Source organism: Oncorhynchus mykiss, chromosome 11, assembly GCF_057628025.1.
Source record: "Oncorhynchus mykiss isolate SJ-2025 chromosome 11, ASM5762802v1, whole genome shotgun sequence".
Classification (NCBI taxonomy): Eukaryota; Metazoa; Chordata; class Actinopteri; order Salmoniformes; family Salmonidae; genus Oncorhynchus; species Oncorhynchus mykiss.
This window is the reverse complement of record NC_143032.1, coordinates 28,143,824-28,157,500: the sequence shown is the minus strand read 5'-3', so window position 1 is coordinate 28,157,500 and position 13,677 is coordinate 28,143,824. Positions and strand designations below refer to the sequence as shown.

The window sequence follows — 13,677 nt, the reverse complement described above, 5'->3', positions numbered from 1 at the left end:
CACACACACACACACACACAGGGCCACACACACACACACACAGGGCCACACACAGGGCCACACACACACACACAGGGCCACACACACACACACAGGGCCACACACACACACACAGGGCCACACACACACACACACAGGGCCCCACACACACACACAGGGCCCCACACACACAGGGCCCCACACACACACACACAGGGCCCCACACACACACACACAGGGCCCCACACACACACACAGGGCCCCACACACACACACAGGGCCCCACACACACACACACAGGGCCCCACACACACACACACAGGGCCCCACACACACACACAGGGCCCCACACACACACACACAGGGCCACACACACACACAGGGCCACACACACACACACAGGGCCACACACACACACACAGGGCCACACACACACACAGGGCCACACACACACACAGGGCCACACACACACACACGGCCACACAAGACCACACACACACGGCCACACACACACAAGGCCACACACACACACACACAAGGCCACACACACCCACACACACACCCACACACACACCCACACACACACCCACACACACAAGGCCACACACACACACACACACACAAGGCCACACACACACACAAGGCCACACACACACACACAAGGCCACACACACACACACGGCCACACACACACACACAAGGCCACACACACACACACAAGGCCACACACACACACACAAGGCCACACACACACACAAGGCCACACACACACACAAGGCCACACACACACACAAGGCCACACACACACACACAAGGCCACACACACACACAAGGCCACACACACACAGAGCCATCAGTTTTGGTTCTACCCGGGGACCATGGTTGAGCAACACACAAAAGACAGGTTATACAGCATGTAGTGGATCCTTTGACCCAGCTGTCCAGGAAAGGTAAACTGGAGAAATGACAACAGGCTGTGTGAGAGCTGAACTCTGCCTCATGGAGGGATGGATGGTAGAGTTGTAGGTCGCCATAGATGCCCCTCTGGTCTCTGCTTAGTCATACATTTACAGTCCAGAACATCTCCTTAGCCTAGACCAAGCTAGTCACAAACTAGGTCCATTATTTAGAATGAAGACTGTCAACAAGGAGCCAATCAGAGAGCGTGGATGCTCCGACACCATGTTTGGGCTCGTAAAGCTCTGGTCACAATGTGTGCACTACATAAGGAATAGGGTGCCATTTGGGGTGCAGAGTGATGCTGAGGCTAACCAGAGCAGGTCACACTGCAGGCTCACTGTCAGCCTCAGTCTGGACTATAGCTAAACACACCGATGACACCAACAGCACAGTCGGGCTCAACCACGCGTACAACTGTCTGTCATGATGAAACCAGAGTTGGGAGTCTGCTGCCAATGTCTGATTTAGTTTCACGACAAATGTCAGAGCAGGAGGACCCTGAGGATAACGTTGTTGTTATGGCCATCAAAACAGTCAAACGTACCACTGGCAATGGCTGGCAAATGTACCCGAATGAATAGAGGTAGAAATAATATATTCAGTTAAATCAAAATCAACAAACAGGCACATACTGTAACGCCTATATATGGCACATACTGTAACGCCTATATATGGCACATACTGTAACGCCTATATATGGCACATACCGTAACTCCTATATATGGCACATACCGTAACGCCTATATATGGCACATACCGTAACGCCTATATATGGCACATACTGTAACGCCTATATATGGCACATACTGCAACGCCTATATATGGCACATACTGTAACGCCTATATGGCACATACTGTAACTCCTATATATGGCACATACTGTAACGCCTATATATGGCACATACTGTAACACCTATATATGGCACATACTGTAACGCCTATATATGGCACATACCGTAACGCCTATATATGGCACATACCGTAACGCCTATATATGGCACATACCGTAACGCCTATATATGGCACATACCGTAACGCCTATATATGGCACATACCGTAACGCCTATATATGGCACATACCGTAACGCCTATATATGGCACATACCGTAACGCCTATATATGGCACATACCGTAACGCCTATATATGGCACATACCGTAACGCCTATATATGGCACATACCGTAACGCCTATATATGGCACATACCGTAACGCCTATATATGGCACATACCGTAACGCCTATATATGGCACATACCGTAACGCCTATATATGGCACATACCGTAACGCCTATATATGGCACATACCGTAACGCCTATATATGGCACATACCGTAACGCCTATATATGGCACATACCGTAACGCCTATATATGGCACATACCGTAACGCCTATATATGGCACATACCGTAACGCCTATATATGGCACATACCGTAACGCCTATATATGGCACATACCGTAACGCCTATATATGGCACATACCGTAACGCCTATATGGCACATACCGTAACGCCTATATATGGCACATACCGTAACGCCTATATATGGCACATACCGTAACGCCTATATATGGCACATACCGTAACGCCTATATATGGCACATACCGTAACGCCTATATATGGCACATACCGTAACGCCTATATATGGCACATACCGTAACGCCTATATATGGCACATACCGTAACGCCTATATATGGCACATACCGTAACGCCTATATATGGCACATACCGTAACGCCTATATATGGCACATACCGTAACGCCTATATATGGCACATACCGTAACTCCTATATATGGCACATACCGTAACTCCTATATATGGCACATACCGTAACTCCTATATATGGCACATACCGTAACTCCTATATATGGCACATACCGTAACTCCTATATATGGCACATACTGTAACGCCTATATATGGCACATACTGTAACGCCTATATATGGCACATACTGTAACTCCTATATATGGCACATACTGTAACGCCTATATGGCACATACTGTAACGCCTATATGGCACATACTGTAACGCCTATATATGGCACATACTGTAACGCCTATATATGGCACATACTGTAACGCCTATATATGGCACATACTGTAACGCCTATATATGGCACATACTGTAACGCCTATATATGGCACATACTGTAACGCCTATATATGGCACATACTGTAACGCCTATATATGGCACATACTGTAACGCCTATATATGGCACATACTGTAACTCCTATATATGCACACTGATTTGACACGGACAAGACAGATCTATATTTGACTGTTAGTTGAATCACAGACAAATCCAGATCATAGCCACAGTGAGCACGTTTACACGCACAGGAACCATTCGATGTAGGCAGATCATGCAAGAGTTATGTACAACGCTCTTTCCTCTGCTCATCTTAAATCGGCGTACGGTAAAATATCCTAGTGAATTTACACCGATTAAAACACCTGCTTTTCTGAGCGCTCTCTCAAATGAGTAGGACATGCAGACACCTCAATGGGCGTTCCAGCGGATGTATTGGATCTGTGTACGAGTCAGCACCAGCCGAGTGAGCCGCCCTCCTTTGGCGCAAACGAAGTGAGTTCGGAAAAACAATGTCGTTTTACACACAAACTTTCATACGTCCCGAACTCCGAATCAAATACGCTTCCCAGAATTAACATGGTCGCTGTAGTGGAATGTTTATTTTGAATAGACGACTTTTCCACGTTTATCAGAGTGCCATCAGGTAGCCTGATTTCAGATGTCTCCGCGGGAACAGGGTTATTTAGGGACATCGTTATTCTTGCAATGTAAATGTTTGAATTAAATTACTATATCAAAATCTGACTAGCCACGACAAATCGCATTATTGTGTGCGTGTAACCGTACTCCTAGCCAGTCCCTCAGAGACTCAGCAGCGTTTATCTCCAGCTTCAGACTATGTGGAACCTGGAGGGCAGAGGGCGCTTTCTAGGAGGCTCCGGGGAAAATGGGTGGACTAAAGGGGACGCATTCCTAGTAGGAGACGGGCATAGTGGTCCTAAAGCCTGGGGCACTGTGGCACCCTCTTCTCACAAACACTGCTGTGTGTCCAACCATGAGTGGACGCCCTGTTTTTGGGGGGACGGGTCAGAGAATGACGTCTGTAGAAATGGATCGGGGCACAGAGAGACATCTCAGCTGTAGCTGTAGCTGAGAAGAAGTGCCGACCGACCAAACCACTGGACACACACACACACTTTGGAAGTCATTGGAAGCACATGTTATTCCACCATGTCATCAATCAATTTAAAAGCCAATCCTAGCCTGGTGGGTTAACAACTGCAACCACTCAACGGCCAGCTTGTTGACATGGGCGAACGGACTGAAACAAGCTTATGTAATTACTTGATTGGATGTGTGAAACCACTGGTCTGTAATACTGTTGTTGTATTGGAAACATTACAATTCCCTAAAGTAGATTTAAATTAATATATCCACAGCCGGCATTCCCCAATTCTCCAGAGCATGACAAAACAACAATCGACAGCTACAGTAGTTCATAAAGAGACTAGCCATCTAGATCCCCTTAGAAAATACTTTTCTGAATAACTGCGGTCAATGGAAACGCCTCAGTATATTGCTTAGCGATAGACCTAGTTCTTAGAGGATGACGGTAGATTTTGCGGAGACCGAATCTCGTCGACGAGGTTAAGAGACCTATTACGACAGAGATGACCGCAGAGCTCAATTCAAATCCAACTCAATTTCTGCTGCCACTAATAATATCCCTCCATAGAGGTGACTAGCTACCGTGGCTACAGCAGGTTGATTTTCAGCAGCAGAGACAGGACACAAGCTCACTTTCTCCCTCTAAAAGAGACAAGAGGAATGGGGTTTGTTAGTTAGAGCATCTCTCTCTCTATCTATTTCTCTCGCCGACCTTCCTCGTGGAGTGCTCGGCACCAACCAACCTAACGCCCAAAATAGATTCCTTGAACTCACGTCAAAACGAACCCAGTGGTCCCTTGCTTGCTCCCGGCCTCTTTACTTCCACCTCATTTGCAACCTACATTCCCACAGTGAGAGTCAAGGTGAGGCTCTCACCATCTCTCAAAAACAAAAAGCAGTCTTTCACAGGCCCTCAGATCAAAAGCCGATACAAGTCGACAAGCATAAACAAAACCGACTGAGTCATGAGTGTCAATATCCAACACAAGTCAACAATTTAAAAAAAATTATGTGGCTGTCGCTGTCCCCTCTGACCGACTGAAACACAGCATTCACAAAAACGATGTCATGTGCTCTCACATGTGTACACAGCGAATGAGCGAAGTTGCCTCGCCAATCAGACCCAAACGAGCGGCACGGAGACGACTACTGCCTAGAGGCTTTGCCTGGTCAACCCAGGGTTTCTTTGATGCGAAAGAGAAGAGGGGCTCACCTGTCTTTGATGGACATCTGTCTAGCTGACATGGCTTCGGAGAGCTCCATGTCCTCCTGCTCCGACTGGACCAGGCTGTGTGTGTGTCCCAGACCACTGCTGCGGTCCGTGTGCGAGTCCACTCCTCCCAGCTCCTGAGACAGCTGTGTGTGTGGAGCGAGAGGCACGCTCCTTAGTGGCCCTGCTGCTACTGCTGTTCTCAGCGATGACACGCTGGGCTCCGGCAGCTCTGCGCGCACACACACACACACACACACACACACACACACACATTAGGAGAGCTCCTAGCACAATCAATAACCAGCAGGCAGAGCAAAAGCCACATCAAACACACAATCATGTTGACATGAACGCACGCACACACACCAAATCCAACACTCACTTATCAAGAAGCTGGAAGCGGCTGACGAAAAGCGGCCACTAAGTGTTAAAAGCCTCAGCCTAGTTTCTCCTCTAGTTGTGTGAACACTAACAGAGAACCTCCCTCTACAGAAACCACAACATAACACAGTCGACTAACCAGTAAGTGTTCCTCTCGCTCTTCAGCTAGTTCTCCCTCTGTGGCCCCCTGGACACTACTAGCCCTCCTCTCCCAGTCTTTCTCTCTATGCCTCTCTGCATCTAGCAACTGGCCTCTCCCTCCCTCCCTCCGTCTGTCTGTCTTGACATTTCTTCTGACTGGTCCGTGCCCTAGCAGACTGGGGGACAAGTCAAACGCTGATGCAGACTGATGAGACAAACCGGGGCGAGCCAGCTAGCGTCTACCCACTGTCAAATAAGGGAAACCACAGCCAGTGTGTGTGAACATAATTTACAGACAACAGGAAATGTGTTTTTTTAAACGAGAGATCAAGCCTCTGGTACGTGAAGTGTGGTAGTATTAGCTATGTTGACATGTGAGTAGTGTAGATGGATTTACTATACAACAGGAGCATAGAAGTGGGTGCACCAAGACACAGACAGCTAACATGATCTGTCGGATGACTGGAATGGGCAATTCATTCATAAGACTCACACACCAATGATCACTCATATGAGGGAGAGAGGAGAGAATAAATTTGAAGTGGATTTTGTAGTATGAGTGAACAAGAGGCAAAGTGAGAGAAAGTGAAAGAAACAGAAAAGACAACCTTCCTACGGTCAGGCTTGTTCCCCTAGAGGCTTAACTTACCAGTGCTGACGACCTTTGACCCAAGCCTGTCTGGGTCCTGCAGTTCTTGTGATAACGGTCTTAGATAGCCCCTCGGCTCCTGGTGCAGTCTCTGGTCCTGGCTCTCTGATCTCATCAACGAGCGCTGGGGCTCCACACCCTCACCTCTCCTGGCTACACGCTGCACCTCCTCCCACTCCGTCCCCCCAGACCAGGCCGGAGGCTGGGGCAGGGGGGCCTGTCTGACAACTCCCTCTGGAGAGGGCAGCTTCCTCTTCCCTCCTCCCAGACCGTGCTCCTCTTCTTGGGGGAGAACTGTGGTCGTGTCAGCCTGGTGGCTCTGGAGATCCAGAGAGGCCTGGTGGTGGGGGCCGGGCACAGACTTCCAGACAGCACTGAAGGGTTCTGTGACCTGGGTGGGAGGACTGGTGTGCCGGGGGATGGAGCTCTCGTAGTACCCAGGGTTGGGTGCAGCGAGAGCGGCCTCGGCGGGGCTACCCCCGCAATCCCTGGCCAGGTGGATGTCCCCTGCGTGGTCTGTGGAGACCGTGGCCCCAGGTCTGAGAGCTGATGAGGAGAGCTGGTCGAACCTGGCCCCAGCTTGGATCTGTGTGGAGGAAAAAGAGGGAGCGAGACAGAGGGGGAGGAAAGAAAGCGAGATAACAGAGAGAGCGAGTGATCAAAGAGAGCAGGGAGAAAGAGAGGGGAAAAAAAACAAGGTCAGCTGGAGAGGGCGAAAGTTCACTCAGCAGAGGCGCTTGTTCACCCAGTAACAGAGGCAGCAAGGCTACCAGACAGACAATGGATCTCTAGATAATCACGCTGACTAATCACAGAGTGACTCATTGCACTTCCTGCCCGTGTGTTTCAAAAGAACTGCAGTCTGGCTAGCCAATCACAGCCCACATCACAAAGCCATGCCCGACCAGTCATGTCACCCGCCACCCCACCCCCCCCTGACAACCACAAAGCACAATGAGTCCAGGGTCATATTCACTGGTAACCAAAAAGAAGCAGACCGAAACAGGGAGTGACCTACGATCCACTTGTTTTCGTTTTTGGTTGCAAAACATTTTGCTACAGTCTGCACTAATGAACAGAACCCAGATGCAGCCAACATTCTGAAGGACAGGATGAGTTCAGCCACCCACTCTCGCTCTCTATTCACAGAATCATGCTCCAAGAATAACGCCGAATCAGTCTTTTCAAGGATGAGGCGATACTGACGCAATCATCCATTCATTTAGCATTGATCCAAAAATGTCACTTCTCAACTGACAAAAAGCTGATAAAAATCAACAACAAAATCTGATGTTACTCAATAAAGCCGAACACCTCAAGATGTTCCCTTTTAAGAAGAGTCTCATCTTTGTGGTGACATCATTTCCACATCCTGTTGTGGTCTGAAGATGTTCCACACATGTATTATGATTACTCAGTGGACAGCATCAAGGACATTCCTCATCTTCTAAGTCAAAGGTCAGATTTCACGAATCAATTTTACGACGGACATAAAAACCTGTTTCCTCCGAGGTAATCTGCTCAGATTACAACACTAACATTTAAGAGACAAGTTTGTTTTTGGGGGTTGGGGGGGGGGGGGGGGGGGGGGGGGAGTAGCCGGACCTCAAAGCTCTGTCTGAACAAGCTGTACTCGTACCTTGAAACCATTAAAGGAGTGAACAATGATAAAGTCCAATGGCAGCCGCTTTTATCACAATATCAAATCACTACCGAGTACCGTACTGTGATGGTTTATCAAATCACTACCGAGTACCGTACTGTGATGGTTTATCAAATCACTACCGAGTACCGTACTGTGATGGTTTCTTTTTAAAAAAAACAACATTTTGATTGAAAACAAACATGGCTTCTTAGCAAGAGATATTTCTCAAGCAAGTATTTTGCTAGGACTGTCGGATTGGGGAGGGGAAACCTGAAAACGAGCTGTTACCGGCAGAGGTTTGGAAGTCTTTCTTGATTGGCCTTAGAACTAATTTGCCGCGCGGTGATGTCACCAGGCAGGCCAAAACTCCATCCCACCACATTTCAGGTGACCTTTTGAAACAGCATCTTACACATCATCCCCATTTTCACAGTCGAACACTATTATTCCAACCGCATAGTGTGGAGATATATTTAAAACCCAGGGGGGGGGGGGATCTGGTTTTAGAGTTACTGTGCTTCAACCCTATAATGTATGGCATACTAACCAGTCCAAGAAGTCGTCTCCCGCTCTTTCAGTCACAACAACCTTGTTTCCACAGTGACTGGTGGGAGATGAACCCTGCCTGACAAATACCTGCATTCAGTCCATCCCTCCATTCAGAGAATGAAGCAGGGAGCAGCCCTTTGTCCTCCTCTCCTCCACCACAGCGGGTTCTTTCATGCCAAAGAGCAGCTCAGTGAAATATTGGGACTGCGGTGCCATTTGGGACTGAGCCATTCCCGGCCTTCGTCCGCACATCACACAACAATGTCTTCGTCACAGGCCAATGAAGAACGAGCAGCAGAAGCCACACGTGCGTATTGAATCGGGCTTTTTTTCAAAAGCTTCTAGGGCATGCGATGCCACTGTACTCCACTTTCAGATGAAGCAGCCCCGGATTAAATCAGAAGAGCATCCCACACTCAAAACGTCTCTCTAATGAAGACGACGTTCTAATTTGGGTCAATGCACCAGTTCTGAGTGCGGCGGTTTCAAGAACCACATGAAAACGGCCTCATGATAGACTGAACTGGGACGCTTGCTGCTTGCCCAGATAATGCTATTGCATGTTCTAGAATTGCGCAACAAAAACGACGACAAGAAGCACATGGACGATGCTAAAGTGTTGCCAAGAGCCAAGCGTAACACTAGTTGCAGGTAAACGCAGGGACACTGGTGAGCCAAAATGGCCGCAGTGCCATGGTCGAGCCTTACTTGTGTAATGCCGCACTGGCCCTGAGGGACTTCTACTGGGCCCTCGTCACACAGCTCCTGTTCATCAAAAGTGTCTGTGTCTGAGGGGTCCTGTTCCAGAGATACATACAGTCTCACACACTTAGGAAAAAGGTGTGCGAGTGCAACATTTCTTTGAAACAATATTAAACAGGCTGCCACAAAATAACAATTATGTTGAAAGTGAGATAAGAGGGTTGAATCAACGTTAGAACGCAATAAGGGTTATAGTAAATGATTACAGCAATGATCACGTCACAGAGATACAGATAGAACCCCTCCTACCGGCACCATTTACTGTAAATAAATACACCTCTACCTACCGGCACCATTTACTGTAAATAAATACACCTCTTCCTACCGGCACCATTTACTGTAAATAAATACACCTCTTTCTACCGGCACCATTTACTGTAAATAAATACACCTCTTTCTACCGGCACCATTTACTGTAAATAAATACACCTCTTTCTACCGGCACCATTTACTGTAAATAAATACACCTCTTTCTACCGGCACCATTTACTGTAAATAAATACACCTCTTTCTACCGGCACCATTTACTGTAAATAAATACACCTCTTTCTACCGGCACCATTTACTGTAAATAAATACACCTCTTTCTACCGGCACCATTTACTGTAAATAAATACACCTCTTTCTACCGGCACCATTTACTGTAAATAAATACACCTCTTTCTACCGGCACCATTTACTGTAAATAAATACACCTCTCTTCCTACCGGCACCATTTACTGTAAATAAATACACCTCTCTTCCTACCGGCACCATTTACTGTAAATAAATACACCTCTCTACCTACCGGCACCATTTACTGTAAATAAATACACCTCTCTACCTACCGGCACCATTTACTGTAAATAAATACACCTCTCTACCTACCGGCACCATTTACTGTAAATAAATACACCTCTCTACCTACCGGCACCATTTACTGTAAATAAATACATCTCTCTTCCTACCGGCACCATTTACTGTAAATAAATACATCTTTCTTCCTACCTGCTCCATGTCTCCCAGGGTTATGGGCTGGGTCTGGTAGCGGGCGTTGGCCCTGCGCCCCCTGGTATCAGGCCTGGTCCGGGTCACCCTGGTAGCAGGCTGGGCCAGCCTGTTGAACAGAGCCATCTTCTCTGCCAGGCTGAGGGTGGACAGATCTGGCTCTGCATCCCCATGGCCCTGCTGGGTTTTTGATTGGTTTTACAATTTAAAAAACAATTCAACCACACATGTCGATACAACACATTTAAAAATCATTGAGGATAACACAAAAATAAAAAAAACTTTCAAAAACACATTTCCATTGTGGTCCTATCATTCACCAAAACATACATGGTGCCGGGCCTGCGTCTCCTCGGGGGGAGAGGAGGTCTGGATGAGCATGGTGGTGGTGCGCTGCCCCTCTCTCTGGGCCTCCAGGGCATCCTGGACCCGCCGTGCCTCCCTGGCCTGCTCCTTGGCCGCAGCGCTTCGCTGTGAGGACGCCTGCAGACTGGGAGGAGGAACACCCACAGAGGGGGAGACGGGGGGGGGAGAAAAACATGAAGGCAGGCCGGAACATGCAGGCCAGAGAGCCAAGCTACACACAGAGACAGGGTGTACAGTCTAGTGCATAGCCCACAGTGTGAACAAATACACTATCATTGTGCTTTGTCAACCGGGCAATACAATCTCTGTGCTACATCTTTTGAGAGGTTGAAAGAGATCTTGGATACCATGAATTTGACAACAGTGTAAGATCAGAAAGGGTTAAGAAAAGAGAAAATTGCAACAGATTAAACATGCAGGTTGTTCCCGCAAAATACACAAGGGGGCGCCACACATCCAAAGACTACTCCTGACCTGGGGAGAACAAATTTATAGCAACGATTTCCACAAAACCAAAAGGTTAATATAACCAAACACAGACTCTGTTTGGACCAAATGCTAGTCCGTTTCCAAAAACAACATTGAAAAACCAACCATGCATTCAACCAATGTAGCTGCTGTTAAATTGTAGCCTTGTCCCAGATGTGTTTGTGCAGTCTTACCAACTCTGACCATTTGAGTTGGAAAGACAGCACAAAACAGATTTGGGACCAAGCTAGTGAGATTAGTGCCTGGGCCAGGTCAGGTTGACCCCTAACCTCTAAAACACCATGCACACGCGTGTGCTGACGTGCGTGTACCTGTACGGTGTCACAGTGCAGCCGACTAGTGTGGGGCTCGGTATGCGTGCTAGGGTCGTATCGACAGACACAGTTTGTGACGAGGGAGCCGGGACACTTTACAGGGACAGACAGAGGGGACAGAGACAGAGTCACATGGGGACACAGGTGACAACAGGAAGAGACAGAGGACAGAAGGAGAAGAAAAGATCCAGAAAATTCTTTAAAAGGGCAAGGAAAACATACAAATAATGGAATTCCTTTGTGAATGAAGATGGTAGACTTCACAATAAGACAGAGTATAGGGAGTATAATTGTATAGTGGATATTTTCTATGGATCAGTGGCAAGCCCTGTGACTTGTTAGCCACTTTCTCCATCCTCCCAGTATTAACCAACTGACTGGAACCAACAGGAAAATCACATATGTTCTCAAATCAAAAATACTGACTGTGGCAATCGATCAACAAAATGGCTCCATCTCAAATAGCACCCTATTCCCTACACAGTGCACTACTTTTGTTTTGACCAGGGCCCATATGGCGCTGATCAAAAGTAGCACACCGTGTCGGGAAAAGGGTGCCATTTGGGACGCATCAAAGGTGGCATATCAAATAGGAGAGTTGGCCAACAGGCTAGGAATGTGAGAACAATATATTGGAACATACAGTATGTCAGAATTAACATAGCACCTGAATCACATTACCTGTGACTCAGAGCCAACATCACCTCTCAGAACAGAGGGAGTGACACTTAGGTTTGAGGTTTTGACGGGTAACCCATAGCTATCGAGTCTGTTTCCTAATGTGTTGACATTAAAGGTTGAGGTCACATTTGACATTTTACGGGTTCATGGATTGAGGTTTAAAACAACTAGCCCACACTCCTCTCCAGCTCTTCCACCACACAGGCAGCTGAGAGAGAGGGGAGAGAGAAACGGAGGAACGGAAGGATGAAGGAATAAAGAGATGGAGGGAGAGGGAGGTGTAGTTGGGACTTACGTGGCAGCAACGACCACCTCCTCAGTGGTGACTGGCTGGGTACGGGAGCGGTCCTGGATGCGTCTCAGTCGCCTCTCGATGGCCGCGTTCCGGGACTGGGGTTTGGGGGCACCCCCGTCAGTGCTCCTCTCCAACTCCTGCCGGAGGCCATGCATGGAGACCAAAGTAATGTGTCATAATTTCAACGCAAAGCTCAGACTATCAGTTTTAAGGGAACCCAATAGATACAAATCTATTCCAACATAATTCCAATACAGACTAAAGAAACATGTTCAGTTAACCAGAGCCTCTGGAGATGCCCAAGTACCTCATCAAAAGAGCGGAAGAAATGGTTGTTGCAAGGTTTGTTTTTGTAAATCTTAACGAAGCGTTTGTATAGAGAGTGAAGGTGGACTGTCTTAAAATACGAGGAAAGAGTTAATCATGATGTAGAGAGTCTTAAAATACGAGGAAAGAGTTCATCATGATGCCGAGAGTGCCTGCAAAGACAGTATCTTGTCAGCACATAGACCAACGTCTCCATTCTAACAAATGGAAATGAAGGTGTGCAAAGACAGGTGTCACCCGCGTCCACTTATATCAGTACAGTCGTGCAAGCATTACCAAACGTATATTTGATCAAATAGGCCTCGCAATTAAATGTTGTGTTGACCTAACTCAAAACTCTCATTGACCTCCATACAAAAAATCCCCATAGATAAAACTTTCCGCTGTATTTGTGTGTGAACATTTTTGGGGCGGGTCAGCTCTCTCACTTCGCCTCTTGTGCCAGTGTGCTCTCTTGCCAACTCCTTGTGGAATTGTCATGCCAACAACAGCGATGGAGTTGGCAAGAGCACAAAGGCTTGACCCGCTCTGCTTGAGCAAACTATGACTTCAGTTCAAAAATATGCGGTCTCTGTGTTATAACTATGACTTGGACAGCTATGCACTTCTTGACAGTATATTCCACATGCAAGTTGGCCAAAAGACGACTCTGTATGGAAAAGTAGACCGTTTCAATGCTTATGTAGTTGATTAGTGGCATATTTCTCTCCGTCGGTCTGTGTCGGGCCTAAATCAAGC

General features: G+C 47.5%; 1 protein-coding gene across 50 annotated transcripts in view; it reads right to left on the bottom strand.

Moving 5' to 3' along the window:
• Positions 1 to 13,677, bottom strand: part of svila (supervillin a) — a 162,865-nt gene that overhangs the window by 45,373 nt on the left and 103,815 nt on the right. For 16 of the 50 annotated variants that reach the window (XM_090189830.1, XM_036935274.2, XM_090189816.1 and 13 more), the window contains 7 exons: positions 12,613 to 12,749; positions 11,634 to 11,729; positions 10,798 to 10,957; positions 10,468 to 10,647; positions 9,427 to 9,516; positions 6,525 to 7,110; positions 5,354 to 5,582 (listed from right to left, as the gene is read on the bottom strand). In XM_090189830.1, the coding sequence (XP_090045956.1) occupies positions 5,354 to 5,582; positions 6,525 to 7,110; positions 9,427 to 9,516; positions 10,468 to 10,647; positions 10,798 to 10,957; positions 11,634 to 11,729; positions 12,613 to 12,749 (1,478 nt within the window). The remainder of the gene's footprint in view (positions 1 to 5,353; positions 5,583 to 6,524; positions 7,111 to 9,426; positions 9,517 to 10,467; positions 10,648 to 10,797; positions 10,958 to 11,633; positions 11,730 to 12,612; positions 12,750 to 13,677) is intronic. The other 34 variants (XM_090189836.1, XM_090189837.1, XM_090189839.1 and 31 more) reach the window with 7 other exon arrangements.